This window comes from Zingiber officinale, chromosome 11B (genome assembly GCF_018446385.1).
Source record: "Zingiber officinale cultivar Zhangliang chromosome 11B, Zo_v1.1, whole genome shotgun sequence".
Lineage (NCBI taxonomy): Eukaryota > Viridiplantae > Streptophyta > Magnoliopsida > Zingiberales > Zingiberaceae > Zingiber > Zingiber officinale.
In genome coordinates, this window is record NC_056007.1 from 62,387,288 (window position 1) to 62,404,128 (window position 16,841).

Sequence of the window (16,841 nt, forward strand, 5' to 3'; positions counted from 1 at the left end):
GAGGTTCCCTAATCGGACTGGTGACCGATCAGGAAGGCAAGTCTGCAGCGGTCCGCACAGCTTTGTCCGCAGCATAGCACTTCTGATACAATCAATAAAGCCGATGCCTTTTCGGTTGCAACAAATTTGGATATCTCATGCTGAGTTCCATTTAGTGTTGAAGCAAAACTACATTAATTTAACTACCATCTTTGTTTTTTTTCTAAATAAAATTAAATTTGATTATCATTTTCATATTAACTTACCAAACGCATTTTTCAATTTTCTTTTCTATAAAATAAATACAGTTTATCATACCAAACGCATTTTCTAATTTTCTTTTCTATAAAATAGAAATACAGTCCAACATACCAAACGCGTTTTCTGTTTTCTAAAAACTACAATAGAAAATATAAAAACAGAAATAGAAAATGAAAAAAATTTCCAAACCAAACGCACCCTAAGGTTTTTCTTGATTCCGGGGTTAACGAATTTTTTTACCAAAAATACCCTCCGATAAGAAAAAACATGAAAAAAAAGAGAAAAAATGTAAAAAAAAAATATTAAAAAATGTAAAAAAAAATAAAAAAATGTTTTAAAAATTTTAAAAATTAAATTTTTTTTTAAATAAATAATTTAAAAAAATAAAAAATATAAAAAAATATATATATAAATTTTAAAAATAAAAATTTTAAAAAAAAATTTAATTTGTTTTAAAAAAAATTAAAAATAAAATAAATAAATAAAAATTAAAATTAAAAAATGTGAAAAATAAAAAATATAAATATAAATAATATAAAAAAAATATACAAACATTAAAAAATAAAAAACACATAAAAAAGTTTAAAAAAAAAAATACAGGAAAAAGAAAATTAAAAAAACATTAAAAAAATTAAAAATAATAATAATAATAATAATATTATTATTATTATGTATAGTTGGTTTTGTAACTTAAGGTAATACGGTAAAATATTAAACTAGGGTATTCATTAAAACCTTCAAACAAACAAGTTTTTGTTGCATTACCTAGGTTGAACCAAACAACATTTGGTTATGTTTTATTTCCCATAACCTTGGTTATATGATTACCTGGTAATCGCATAACCAAGGTTATACATGATAACTTGAACCAAACGTACCTTTAGAGTTTTGTCTTCAGAGTGATACAGGACGAGGGTCAATGCCAATGTCATGGAGTACGAGCAATTGAATACTAGACGATAATGATGCGCTTTTGCGTGAGGAGTGACAGAGCAAAACGAGGTATCTACACATATAAGTTAATTTGGGAATTAATATGGAGAGAAACGCAGTAAGGGCCGATGTCGACATCATGAAGTGCGAGCGGTTGGATGTTGGACGATATGACGTGCTCTAAGTGAGGAGCGACGACCCAAAGACTAGATACCTAAACACATAAGTTAATTTGAGAATTAATATTTTAAAATAGAGATAAAATTGTAACAAAATACTTTTGAGTTCTCCTTCCCCTTCCCTATATCCCAAATCGAGGTGTAAAAATTTGTGTTGATTCATGAGCATGCAAGGGTAAAACTTCTTCTTTCCTCCGCTTCTCTCACCTCCTCCCAAATAGAATGTTATTAAAATATGATTAACCAGACTACGTAATGTCGAGCGTGAGATGATCGGTCCGACCCTATGGAAGTTTTCCATCGACAATCAGATTAAATCAGGAAGCACTTATGGCGAACGACCCAGAAGCCCAATATCTCTTAGTTGCAAGTTTCATTTGGAGGACAAATAGATTGTTATTAAAAAAAATGATAAATCAAGTTAGCATCATTGACTACCTCTAGGGTGATTGGCCCGACCCCACGAAATTTTTTCACCGAGTATCAGGAGTAAATCGAGAAGCGCTCGTGGCAGACGGCCAAGAACCCCAGCATCCTTTCATTAGAGGCGCTCACGACAAGCGCCCAAGAAACTCAGCATCCTTTGACTGCGCGTCACATTTAGAGGAAAAATTCTTACAAATTCATAATAGCTAGGGATCAAATCATGGGTATCTGGGGTGATAACCTGAATATTTTATCATTGCACCATAGCCCTGGGGCAAAATAGAATGCTATTAAAAAAAATGATAAACCCAGTTAGCCTCATTGACTATCGCTTGGGTGATCACCCTAGCCCCACGGAAATTTCCTACTGGCCACCAGGGTAAATCGGGAAGCGCGTACGATGATTATCTCAGAAGCCCAATATCCTTTGGTTGCACGCTCCATTTGAAGGGAAAATTTCTGTAAATACGCCATAGCTAAGGATCAAACTGCGGGTGCTTGAGTAACAACCTAGATGTCTTACCACGGTACCATTGCCCCGGGGACCAAAATCGAATATTATTATATGATAAACTTAGTTAGCCTCATTAATTATCCCTTGGAGTGACCGACTCAGTCTCATGAAAATTTTTCATCACCCCCCATGGTAAATCGGGAAGTGCACACAGCAGACAGTTCATAAGCCTAGTATCATTTTGTTACGATCCTCATTTAGAAGAAAAATTTCTATAAATATACTATAACTAAAAATCAAATTGAAGATATTTAGATGATAACTTGAATATTCTAACATGAGATTATAATCCCCATGATAAAATATAATATCTATTAGAGCGTCATGCTAAAAAAAAAATTAAAAAATATGTTATTAGAATCTTGAACAAGATGTCTATTTTTATTTATTATTAATGAATCTAATGTTATTTTTAAAAATATCGTTATTTGATATGGTTAACAATATTATATTTAAATATAATGTCCAGAGCGTCATGCTAACAAAATAGAATGTTATTATTTTTGTTTATTATTAATGAATCTAATGTTACTTTTTAAAATATCCTTATTTGATATGGTTAATAATATTATATTTGGCTGTTATAGTTTATAGGAAAGTTTTTCAAATCAGAAAGCCCACAATCAACTTAGAAATTTAATATTTATCTTAATGATAATCTAGATATCCTATCATCATAAATAAAAATAAAAATAAAACCTCATAAATAAAGTAAATAAAGTCTCTTTCCAAAATGCCCAAAATATTTTATAATAATCGTAATGAACAAATCTAAATCATAAATCATGACTGTTTTAAATATTTAAATTAAGAGGATCTATAATTTACTAAAATACAAAATTTACTACTCTCTATCTAGTTTCTAAATTTAAATGTTATAAATAGTGTTTTTAAAATTTAGTAAATAAAACTCATTATCTAAATATTAAAATATTATTAATATTATTTAATTTGAAAGAAAACAAATAAAAAAGAATACATTAAGGTAATATTGGATAATAAAAAGTATATTACATATCAAAGAAAAAATAATTAAAAAATGTAAGGAAACAAATATAGAGAATAGAAATTTTAAGATAATTTAAGTTTTAATGATTGTATAAAAAAAAAATTGATATGGAATCTCTCCTAGTTAGTATTCAATGAGATCAGATTTTTTTAGTCCACTTTGTAAATCAAAAGAAAGAAGATGATCTATAATATAATTATAATCGGATCATGATCACATTTTAATCTTATTTAGTTGTGATCTTTTTGTAAATTCAATTCCCTACTCAGATTATATTTTGAGTCGGATGGACAGCTAACGCTAAAGGCCATCCTCGTTCAGACCCCGCTTAACATCTGGTAACCTAGTCACCTGTCTATCGTCGGAGGTCTTCAGACGGTCTTGACCGTCTATCTAGACCCCAAATATAACCTAAAAGGAAGATGAGTTTAGAAAAAAATTATAATTACAATTACAATTGAATAGGATCCGACTATAATTATATTACAGACCACCTAGTCCAAACTAGTGGACCAGAGGATCCTCGTATTTATCGGCTAGGCTTCGAATGCAACAAATTGCTTCCTTCCTTCGTCGTTCAACGAGCTTGCCAAATCCGTTCTTCTTCCTCGAGAGATCGTTAATTCCCGTCGTAAGGAAATCATCTTCAAGCTTCAATTCGTATGTGATTTTTCCCCTCTCTCCACTCCTGTTCTCATGCCCCTTTATCTATTTGGAGTCTTATCTTCACGACTCTTGCAGGATTTTAGGTTTTCGTTGCCTTCTTAGAGGGCTATGGGCCGATGGCTACGGTTCGCGGCCCTGGTTATTGTCAGCTTGTTCGTCGTTTCCGTAGGAAGAGGTAATCGCTCTTGTTGGGTAATCATTCTCGTTCTCGGTTGTCGTATTTCTTCGAGGCTGAAAGGTTTTCGCTTTATTTTTGTGGTACAATTGATCTAGTCTGTTTTTGTCGTTGCCATGGTTAATTGGTTTTTGTCGAATTTATTTTCCTTTGCCAGTTCATTGGAATTTGGTGTTTTCATCTACGTTTTCCGAGTTCCTGAACCTGTTTTTTTCTTACAGAGATCAAGATCAATTATGAGGACGAACTGCCTGTCTACAATCATACCCTCACGAAGATAATTGTTGAATATGCTTCAGCTGTGAGTAACGATTGATAATTTCTTAATTGCTCTCCTGGAATATAATCTTTTATGTTTTCTTTCTTTCTAGTGACAATCTTCTCATATTAATCCGTTCGTCCTTATGTATTACTTGGACTCTGTTCTTAATGCATGCCGTAGGCCTACATTACAGATTTGACGGAACTTTTTACATGGACTTGCTCAAGGTGTGATGATTTTACAAAGGTATTCGCTGAGTACTTAGAGATTCAGATGTGCATGGTTGTGCAAAATTAAGATAGTAAGGTATACATCTCTCTTAGTTAATGCATCACTAACTTTTTGCTGTGGCAATATCCAATCAGGAATTTGAGGTGATAGAGCTTATTGTTGATATCCAGAACTGCTTACAGGTGCAACTTATTGTCATTTTATTCTGGTTTAGTACATTTAGACAACATTGTTTTTCAGACCAAAAAACAACACTATTTCTCACTGTTTTGAGCATTTGTGCAGGCATTTGTCGGAGTTGATCCTGATCTGAATTCCATTGTTATTGCATTCAGAGGCACACAAGAACACAGGTGTCTTGGAAAAAAGAGCATCCTTTCTCTGTGTGACAATTATCATTGCAAATATCAGGATAGAAATATCTGGACATGGAACTGGCATATCTATGGCTTAAGGGCATTTCTGATATTAGTTGTCTTTGATTTAGTAATCTAGTTTAGGAGCTGTTCTTTGTGGATGTATCTAAGCTAATAAGTGTTGCAACTTTTTTGGTAATCTTTGATGCCAATTTAACACATTGTGGAGACAAAGTCACAAGGCCATTGATCAAGATCCTTCAACCAAGTACCCTTGCTTCTTCCATCCACATTCACACACAGAAATCTTTATGAATAGCTTATTATTGCATCAACACTGCCCTAATTCTTAAATTCCTGATAAGTTCGTATGGCCATCTTTTGTTGAGATGTAGACATGTAGTACAACAAATAGTTCGACTTACAGACTTACAATTGCTAACTGTAGTTACAACTTAGTGGTTTCTATATACCTCCCACATTTGCTTCTCTGTGCTTGTTTTGGCATTGTTGGAACGTGAAGTAGGAAGCTTTTCTTACACATCTAGTAAGCACAAACCCATGCTTTATTGTGAAAATATAATTTGATATTGACTAAAGTTCATCTAAGATTGCTTGATCTATATATTGCAACTGATCGATACTTTTTTATTGTATATCCCTTATTAACTATACTTCATCAGCTACAATGTTAGAACTATAAGAAACCTTTAAAATCTTTTGGCTAATATATTGACATGGCCTATTTTGGATTCCAACTTGGTTTTTGAAGGTGGCATTCCAAATTTGAATCAAATTTTAATGATTTTGCAATGGTTCTTATCCACCTTATGGGCTGCTCAGTCAACATCTGCATATTCAACTTATCACTTTCACAACAATGTTCTCAATGAGCGATTATTTATTTTTTAGAACCCACAGTCAATGATCTCAAGAATTTTCACTTGCATATCTTTTGATCTAACCTGTTGATTTTGTTCTTCCTGCACATGAAGGTCAGTTAAGTAGTACTTTCAAGCTTATGGACTTTATCACTAGCTACAGTCAACAGCTTAAACTGATCTTATACTGCAGTATTTGAACTTTCTTGTAATGAATGTAGGAAATAAAATTTTAATAATTTTCTGAGACATGTGTATCTGTTTACCAACTCATCTGCCTAGTGATTACTTTGCTTATTGCTTGCTTTGACAGCCTACGAAATTGGATTGAAGATTTGTTCTGGAAGCAGCTAGATCTTAAATACCCTGGAATGCCTGATGCAATGGTCTTGAATTAATATTTCTTTTCTGACAATTATTAGTATATGTAATGGTAAAGTTTTGCTACGAGACATGCCTTATTATTTATGTTATATTTATAGGTGCACCATGGATTCTACTCTGCTTACCACAACACTACATTACGCCAAGGGATTTTAAATGCCATTCAAAGAGCTATTGATATTTATGGAAATATCAGTATATTTGTTACAGGTCATTCAATGGGAGGAGCTCTGGCTTCCTTTTGTGCACTGGATCTAGCTGTAATTAGCATCAACCTTCTTGGTTTCATTCATTTTATATGTTAAAATTTTTGCATTTTTATATCTTCTATCATTGTGAAATTGGTTTGGCCTCATACAAATTGGTTGCTTCACTGATTAAATTTATTAGTCTATCAAAATGCAATTCTTGCTTTTGTCCTATCACTCGACACTTGAACCTTGGTGGATAATGTTGTGCATATAGCTAACTGTGTTTATATTTTAGATATGGAAAACCCTGCATGTTGGGAACTTTTCAGCTTGCACATACATGCATGTATTACAGGAAGAAGGATCCATGTACGTTTTGGTTGTACACTTGTACATCTACATGCTTGGACATGTTTACACACAAGCTCCAACTGTCATGCTTTTAGGAGCTTAGGTACAACATGAGATTAGTATCACGATTTGTTTATTCTACAAAAAAGAAAAAGATATAGCAAATGTATAATTGAGATGTACTTTCCTTACATTAATTTGTAAGTATTAAATATTGTCATTGCATTGTAACTTACATATAGATTGTTCATACCAATTACAGTATTTAATAGAATAAAATGATAAAAATTGAAAATGGTAAATAAAGAAAGAATGCTAACATAGGGTAAAGATAAAAAAGAAATGAAAAACGTACAGACATTTTCTTTATCAATTTTCTTCTCCATGAAAAACTGACTACTTTTACCAGGCTTTCTCTTTTCTCCATTAGAGGTTCTTATTAAAATTATGGTATCAGATAGATATTTGAGATAGTAACATTATAAATCAAGATGCCAATATATCAAGCCGATGATAGTGGTGTATGGCTTCTACATGTTTGATGCTTCACACTTCTCTTAAGATGCTCATGTAGTTCAGGAAGTGGAATTCAAAGGTAGAAAGTTTATGGGTTGATCAATAAGATCTTTACTCATATCTTTGCATCTTCCTTCTCTCTAGTTTTCATCCTTCCCTGGCCTTTATTGTCTTAGCTAGCCTTTGGGTTACCAAGAAGTTAATTAGGGCTAACCATGATTTCAAGTGTAGATTAGTATTTGTCTGCATGACCATAATGCAATATATCTTGTCATTAAGCAATACTAGCATTGTGCAAGCGTGAGTAAATCTCAGTATGTTGCTTGTGCTAACACAATTTTAGTGGTATGACTATGATAGCACATTTGTTAGTCTTTACCATCTAGAACCGACTGAGATAGAATCATCTTTAGATTGTGTTTGTCAATCACAGGGAGGAGAAGAGCCGATATACCTACTCCTAATACTAGATATTCTAGGAGCTTTATTTAATCTATATATTAGAAATTATAGGGTTGATCTTATTAAATGCTACAAAATTTGACCTGCAAAGTTATCTTTATTGGAATATTTATCTTTAGTTAAGATGCTTGTTATATTTAACTTATTGGTTTAAAATTTTAATTCTAATGACTTTTTGATTACTATAAATTTGCATTTGGAGGTAAACAAGTTAAATGAAAGAAACTTATAGAGTTGAAGCTCATTCTAGTATCACAGCATGCTTACTAGCGTGCTAAAGTTTGTTGAGTGTTTGCACCACAGCACAAAATCCCTACCATTTTAACTGTAGACCAAAATCTTAGTGCGGAACAATACTTTAAATCTTGGGGCTAACCACAAATTCCTATTTCTGGAACACTCCTGCACTAGCCACTTCAGGACAAGCATCATTCAGGCAAGGGAAACCTATGCTTTCCATGCATTTAAATTATCACCTTGATGGTGACATAGCATTCATTTACTTGTTTTGTTTTGATTTTCATGATGACTAAGTTATTCGTCCTTAATCTCAAAGGGGAAAAAATGGTCATACTGATTGATAATCGCCAGAAATTCCATGCTGTTGCCTACCTTATATGTGAGATTGTTTTCTTAGAAAAATAATGTTTTAATCTAAGCATTGTTCCAGCTATCAAAGATCTGCTCTCTCTACATAATGTAGATTGTTTCTAAGATAGGTTTAATACAACTACTGTGTTCTCACTAATTATAAGGAGTTTATACTAGTTTCATCTTGCATTTGCTTTGCAGGTTAATCATGGAATGACAGACATTCAACTTACGACGTTTGGACAGCCTCGCATAGGCAATGCTGCTTTTGTCCGTTATTTCGGCAAACGCGTGCCACATACTGTTCGTGTGACTCATGCAAATGATATTGTGCCACACTTACCGCCATATTATTCTTATTTTGAAAGGAGAACATACCATCACTTCCCTAGAGAGGTAATTCCCTCCCCCAAAGTATCTTTTGGACTAATGGTAGGTAAGCTTAGCATTACACCTCTACCTGCATGAAATACAAATATTAATTGTAAATTGTCCAACATCCACCACCTCTCAGCCTTTTAGATTTACATAAATACATTGCAGTCAACAACTACTCAAATTCAATTAATTACATATCCAGCTCTAGATACTAATAGGCAGCCCCCGGGGCATGGTTGAGTTGGCTAGTGCGGAGCAGAGTTGCTACCATAGGGCAAGGGTTCGAATCTCGACAAAGTCGAGGAAAAAAAAGCCCTCCTCTGCACTGGCCAACTACAACTTCCCGATTTACCTCCTCACAGATGGTCATGGGGCTGACCGTGTGGGGCCGCTGGGGTGGCGGATTCCACCTTTTTGCTACCATAATAGGCAACCTTCTCTATTCTATAAATTATAAGTTTTGAGTACATTCCAGTTTGCTGCTATTTATCACAGATGAAAAATATCATTGTGTGGGACAAAATAAATTAATAAGATATCAATGAACCTGTCTGTGCAGACTAACTAATTGATGTTGAATAACATTCAGTTTCTTTCACATGATTCCTTGATCATAATTGAGATATGATTCCTGGATTTGGTTAGTGTTTTCCTGAAGTTCTCTTTTATAGAAAAGGTTTGTTTGCCTAAACTTAGGTATGAATGTTGAAGTATGAACAATGTTAAGTCAAGCATTCACATCTGAAGAATTCTAATTTAGATCTGTTACATGTTATTCCCCCTGGAACATGCTGGTAAACTATAGCCTTGGTGCAACCATTTCTTAGTTTAATATTCTTTTCGTTATATTATTATTATGATATACATGCAAGTTAATATCAGGTTTGGCTCCAAGATACTGAAATAGAAGGCACCACTCACACAATTGAAAAACTGTGCGACGACTCTGGAGAAGACCCTTATTGCAGCAGGTATGCATGAATTAATTTTTTTTTTTTTATAATAGTTTAGATTATCAGTGGTGGTGGCCGAAGTGCTTATAATTTCTCCATAACCATCAGATCTGTGTCCGGAAACAGCATAGCAGACCACCTCAACTACTATGGAATTGCTTTAAAAGCTGATTCTTGGGGCTCTTGCAGAATAGTAATGGGAACTCGAGCAGAAGTACAATACAATGTTGATTACAATGGCAACATTAGGTTATCAAGGGATCCTACTCTCAGTTTGTCAAAACAAATTTACCTGTAAACACTGAAAGCGTAGATGGCATCAAATCTCCTGCATGATTATAATGCCCAAGTTAAGGGCTATTTATATTATATGGTGTGTTTTTCTTTTTCTTTTTTCCGTTTTCTATTCTTTTGCCTTATTTCATAAAATTTGAAAAATGTATACGTGTATATAAGTTGAGCGAAATATGGCTGGACTATTTAAATTGGTCTCGTTATTGAATATATTTTCAGTCGTTAATAATTCTGTGTTCTGGTTCAAAGAGTTGAATTAACATAGAATGAAATAATCATTCTCGAGAATGAAATGACATAGGATATAATATGAATACGGATTTCTCAGTTTATGAAATAATAATTTAATATGTGAAATAGCTGAAAAGGATCGAGGGAATAATGATTTTAATAAGAAGGAATTTAAGGTTTATTCTGTAACTAAATATAAGAATAATCATTTGTTCAAAATATTAATTATAACCGTGTATCATTGGTAACTGATCCTGTCCGGAGGCTGAGTCGGACGGAGGCTGGTCGAGGTGTCCCGATTGTTGACGGGAAGTCGCAGGTGATTCGGCTCCCACGGGTGGCTGATGCTGCTGCAGGACCCTGCGCACACTCAGACGATCTCCCCCCTTCCCGTTAGAGACCGAAACCCAGGGAAAAAGTCCCCGGATCAGGCCCTCCGACGCTCAAGTTAGGTCCTTTTTCCCCAGAAAAAAGCAGAGAGAGAAGAAGAAGAAAAAACAGTTGTGGAAGAAAGTGACGAGGGGGTGTGTGCGCGTACCTGCGTACGAGGGATCTCTTCCCCTTTTATGCCTTGTCCCTCGTAAAACCTGCCATCCTGTCAGAAAACGTTAGACGCTGGACTTTGTCGTCTAGTCCCGGACACTTGTCGTATCGCCATTTGTCGTGGAAGCATCTTTCTGTTTAGGGGCCTCCGCCTTTGCGCATAGGTTTTGTTTTGTAGCGAGAGACAGCTGGCAGGCTGTTACTGGTTGTGAGGGCATCTTTTTGTTTCAGGAACCTCCGCCTTCGCTTGCACTATTGAAATGTAATGATTATTCTCGCAGGACCGCTGCAATTCTCCGCACCCGCACTACCCAGCTTCTCCGATCCATTGTGACCTGCCTCTGCGCTTTGTATTTCCTGGCCCTCCACCGTAAACCTGTAGATCGAGCTGACTCTGCTTAGCTCGGCTGACCCCGATTTGCTTCCTCCTGGCTCTGCCGATCCCCAATTTGCTTCCTCCTGGCTCTGCCGATCCCAATTTGCTTCCTCCTGGCTCTGCCGATCCCCATTTGCTTCCTCCTGGCTCTGTCGATCCCCATTTTGCTTCCTCCTGGCTCTGCCGATTCCCATTTGCTTCCTCCTGGCTCTGCCGATCCCCATTTGCTTCCTCCTGGCTCTGCCGACCCCGATTTACTTCCTCCTGGCTCTGCCGATCCCGATTTACTTCCTCCTGGCTCTGCCGATCCCGATTTACTTCCTCCTGGCTCTGCCGACCCCATTCTCCTACATCTTTTCTCACGATCAACAAGTCTGTCTGACCCTTGACTACCCCCCATGCTGAACTCTGACTGCCCCCCCACCTGATTCTCCGACCGCCAAGTCGCCATGATTATTGACTGCCACCTCCTCTTGACTTTTGACCGCCACCTGGCTTTTGACTCCTCTAATCCCTTCCTCTTTGGGCCCCTCCATTACTAACCGTATCACAAGCCTCCCCCTCAAGTCTAGTCGAAGGAGGACGACAGTCTGACTGACTAGACCTCCGCACATTTCTGTGACCTCGGCATATCCCTATGATCTCAGCGTATCTCTGGTTATTTACCTCAGCGTATCTCTATGACCTCAGCATATCTCTGCGCGCCCTGCCTGAGGCGTCGACTTTTGTGTCGTGTCGCTTGGGGCACCGTGCCTCATTTATTGTGTCGCCAGCCGCTTGGGGCACCGCGCCCCCGCAGTTGCTTTGACTTAGCTGCTACTCCTCTTTATAAGGAGCCTTAAGGTTGCTTCTCCATGTTATCCCTTCTTTTTTACGCTGTCTTGCCTGCGTTCCGCCAACCGCTTCCCCACACAATGCATTCTCCTCCCTCTTCTCAGGAAGTTGACCAACCACCCTCCCAAACGCTGGTAAACGAACTCACCACGCTACTTGTCTCGAGAGAGCGCGAGCTAAATCGCGTGTCTCAGGATCGAGATCGCCAGGTAGCTGCTCTGCGTTCCACGGAAGACCAGTATCGCCTTGCAAAGTACTGCGTGGATGTGGAGAAGACGAGGAAGGAGCAGTGCCAGGCTAGCCTGCAGCGTCAACTTGGCCTCCAGGAACAGTTGCGTCAAGAGCATGAAAAGGAGCTCTCCCTCCTCCGTGCGGGCCTCGAGGACAAGCAACGCACCATCACTCAGCAGCAAGCGGTCATCAGCTCTTTACGCGCGGAGCTGGCTCAAGCTGTGAACGCCCCTGACTCTCCCGACAGGTCTTCACGCGGGAGTGCTCGTTCCCCAGGGCCAATTCCTTCCACGAGTCAAAGCTGGCCTGGGGAATAATTGTCTCAGTGGCTCCTTTGTCATACGGCGTTCCTGCTTGTGGCCTTGGCTATATCACCTTTTTGTTGGACTGTGCTGCGACATTTGTACATCTGTCTCCTTTCGGCATGGTCTTTCTTGTTCAATTTTCATCTAGCAAGTATTTTTTAGGAACTGGTCCGTATGTAAGAGTCAAAAATTGCTTCATGCTTCCTTTTTATGTATGAATTTTGGATAATAAAACCGACATAGTGCTTAAGACTTAAAACTGTAATGAACGCGCGAAACCTGATGTCGTAGTTAATGCTGACTCCCTAGGAGTAGGGTAGATGACGTTCCGCATCATTTGCCCTGCGTATTTGCTGCATATTTGAAATTCGCGCAAAGTAAAGTCAGATGTAGCTGACCTGATTATGGAAAACGCCCTGCTCAAGGTGAGGCACATCTCTCAAAAAGGTAGTTAGGCATAGGCACCGAGCTCGCTTATGATTTTCGCAGAGGAGTTGCTTTCTGATCCCCGCATGGGGCCGACCTGAAAAGGTCGTTGGGCGTGAGGACAGAGCTCACTTTTGTTTCTCGCATGGGAGCCGACCTGAAAGGTCGTTGGGCGTGAGAGCAGAGCTCACTTATAACTCGCACTGAGGCGAGAGTCTGGGACTACCGACCTAAAAGGTCGTTGGGCGTGAGCGTGAGCGTGAGACTCACTTATAATTCTCGCATGGGAGCCGACCTAAAAGGTCGTTGGGCGTGAGAGCAGAGCTCACTTATAACTCGCACTGAGGCGAGAGTCTGGATACTCTGGTCCGAGACCGGTGGCGATGGCGCTGGTCCGAGACCAGTAATGATACTCCGGTCCGAGACCGGTGGCGATGGCGCTGGTCCGAGACCAGTAATAACCCCCAAACGGCAAAGGCCTAGATGAGTCACTCTTCTTTGCCTCCATCAGTGCCGCCTACGCCGACCTCATTGCTTTAGTTAATCTTGTCGCTATTGCTAGCTTTGGGCGTCCCCATTGGTGTCGCGTTTTCTTCCTGCAATTGCATTACGCACAGTATAGAATTAAGAATGGAAGAGGGAGCGTAAAAACCTTACTCCACTCTTGGGCCACAACGCCCTTGCATCTTATGATGATCTTGCAATTCTCGCGACGCGCCTGGTCAGCTGCTTGGATCAGGGCTACTTATGCGGAGCTACTTGCTTGGTCGATGAATATCCCCGCAGACCTGCTTGCTACTTTTCTGGCCTGGCAATCGCTTCCGCTGTCCCGTCTTACCCACGGCCCTTTTAAATTGCTTGACTTCTGCAACTTCATGAAACTTCCCGCCTAGCCTCGAGCCTTTCACGAAGAACGCTTCTTTCTTTGAGGCCACGCCTCTTCATGATTACCTTGCCTTGTCGACCTTTAATGCGTTCCTTCTTGTGATGACACCTGTCTGGCGCCTTTACTGCGCACGCCCCTTGACGTCAACATCTGAACCCTTTTGCACCCTTCGGCGCTTATTTCCCATCCGACGGCGTTGAGGCACATTGCCCCAAAAAGATATGCGGCTCAACTCTCGATGTTTCCTAAAAATGAATGGGCTTTATAAACCCTAAAGGCGGTCCACCTTCCTTACCCTGACGCTTCGCCATCTTTCTCCTCCCTTCGTTCGTGGCCGTTTCCAGCAGTGCAGCTCCTCGTCTTCCTGCTTACGCCTGACCTGTGACCCTTCTTGTCTTCATCCTCTCTGCCTTCTTGCTCCTCACAGCCATGGATGGTAAGGACCCCCTCTGGTATTCGCATTACATTTCTGATTTAGACCACCATGACCTGTCCGCACTGCAATCCAACCTGGGGGTAGGCCCGGCGTATGAGTTTCGCCTTCCTTCGACAGACGAACATCCTTCTTCTTCCCACAGACGGCGCCAAATTTGATCCCGTCCGGAGGCTGAGTCGGACGGAGGCTGGTCGAGGTGTCCCGATTGTTGACGGGAAGTCGCAGGTGATTCGGCTCCCACGGGTGGCTGACGCTGCTGCAGGACCCTGCGCACACTCAGACGATCTCCCCCTTCCCGTTAGAGACCGAAACCCAGGGAAAAAGTCCCCGGATCAGGCCCTCCGACGCTCAAGTCAGGTCCTTTTTCCCCAGAAAAAAGCAGAGAGAGAAGAAGAAGAAAAAACAGTTGTGGAAGAAAGTGACGAGGGGGTGTGTGCGCGTACCTGCGTACGAGGGATCTCTTCCCCTTTTATGCCTTGTCCCTCGTAGAACCTGCCATCCTGTCAGAAAACGTTAGACGCTGGGCTTTGTCGTCTAGTCCCGGGCACTTGTCGTATCGCCATTTGTCGTGGAAGCATCTTTCTGTTTAGGGACCTCCGCCTTTGCGCATAGGTTTTGTTTTGTAGCGAGAGACAGCTGGCAGGCTGTTACTGGTTGTGAGGGCATCTTTTCGTTTCAGGAATCTCCGCCTTCGCTTGCACTATTGAAATGTAATGATTATTCTCGCAGGACCGCTGCAATTCTCCGCACCCGCACTACTTAGCTTCTCCGATCCATTGTGACCTGCCTCTGCGCTTTGTATTTCCTGATCCTCCACCGTAAACCTGTAGATCGAGCTGACTCTGCTGACCCTGATTTGCTTCCTCCTGGCTCTGCCGATCCCCATTTTGCTTCCTCCTGGCTCTGCCGATCCCAATTTGCTTCCTCCTGGCTCTGCCGATCCCCATTTGCTTCCTCCTGGCTCTGCCGATCCCCATTTTGCTTCCTCCTGGCTCTGCCGATTCCCATTTGCTTCCTCCTGGCTCTGCCGATCCCCATTTGCTTCCTCCTGGCCCTGCCGATCTCGATTTGCTTCCTCCTGGCTCTGCCGACCCCGATTTACTTCCTCCTGGCTCTGCCGATCTCGATTTGCTTCCTCCTGGCTCTGCCGACCCCGATTTACTTCCTCCTGGCTCTGCCGACCCCGATTTACTTCCTCCTGGCTCTGCCGATCCCGATTTACTTCCTCCTGGCTCTGCCGATCCCGATTTACTTCCTCCTGGCTCTGCCGACCCCATTCTTCTACATCTTTTCTCACGATCAACAAGTCTGTCTGACCCTTGACTACCCCCCATGCTGAACTCTGACTGCCCCCCCCACCTGATTCTCCGACCGCCAAGTCGCCATGATTATTGACTGCCACCTTCTCTTGACTTTTGACCGTCACCTGACTTTTGACTCCTCTAATCTCTTCCTCTTTGGGCCCTCCATTACTAACCGTATCAGTAACAGTAAAAATAAATTCGTTAGTTATTCGTTGTATAAGATCTTTGAAAATAATTTAATTCCAACGACCAACGCATTTTTAGGTGTAGATCTCAACTATATTTTGGAATACCTACTCTGAGACTTAGGTCCCCTTTCAACGAATTAATACAACCATAGCATCTAGCTAAAACTTGAACTGTCTTAAAAACTTGTTTAATAATAATAATAATAATAATAATAATAAGTCTGTTCTTGGCCATTTTCATGCTTACATAGTTGACCGAGTTTGTCAACTTAACATAGCCAATAAGGTGGAGGAGATTAGCATATCACAATTAAGTTTATTTAACTTAAAGCAATGGCGGAGCCGGGTGTAAGTTTCTCCGGCCTGTAGCTCAGATGGACCAGTTGAAATGATGTATATTTTACTTATTGATAGTATTAATTTTGATTGCTAAATAAAAATATAGAGTCTTTAGCCTAGGGAGCTATTTGGAGGATATTTGTATCCTGGCTCGACTTAAAGTAGATATCAAATGATATTATTTTTTGTTTATTGTTTAAAATGTCTCGCACCATCCCTAATTAGTAGATAAACGTAAGAAGATCATGATTAATTTAATTAATTAGTTTGGAAATTATCGGTGGTATAATATTTGTAGCGGTATATTAATTAGTTAGCCCCAATAATTATACAAGTGTTCTTAAACTTGAATGTTTCTGAGGTTCTACATAGCGCCAGAAGCAGAACAGCGGTGACATTAATAAAAAATATAAAATTGATAGGGTTTTGGTCCATTGAGTGCACTGGCCAATTGGAAAAAAAACAACAGATATCGCATTTTTATTTTATGAAAATATTGAATATACAGGGAATATCCGAATATAAGAGATAATACAGTGGGAAAGAAAAACAACATATATTTTAAATATATGTTGTTTTTCTTTCCCACTTTTTATATAGATCCCATTAGTTTATATGTAGCATTTACTTAAGATTCTTTAAATTTCCTGTACATATTATTTTTCAATTAAGATATACTAGGACGAGTTAAAATTGGAAATAATCAACACCCAAATATCATCATCCAGATTGTTTGTTACGAATCCAAAC

At 39.3% G+C, this 16,841-nt stretch overlaps 1 protein-coding gene across 1 annotated transcript; it reads left to right on the forward strand.

Moving 5' to 3' along the window:
- The first annotated feature begins 3,799 nt into the window (after positions 1-3,799).
- On the forward strand, positions 3,800-10,067 carry LOC122034292 (lipase-like). Its single transcript, XM_042593479.1, has 11 exons — positions 3,800-3,961; positions 4,043-4,142; positions 4,364-4,443; positions 4,585-4,650; positions 4,770-4,817; positions 4,921-4,988; positions 6,186-6,258; positions 6,355-6,516; positions 8,569-8,763; positions 9,628-9,716; positions 9,807-10,067. The coding sequence occupies exons 2-11, from the start codon at positions 4,076-4,078 to the stop codon at positions 9,994-9,996; spliced, it is 1,038 nt and encodes a 345-aa protein (XP_042449413.1). The 5' UTR covers positions 3,800-3,961; positions 4,043-4,075; the 3' UTR covers positions 9,997-10,067.
- The last annotated feature ends 6,774 nt before the right edge of the window (positions 10,068-16,841 follow it).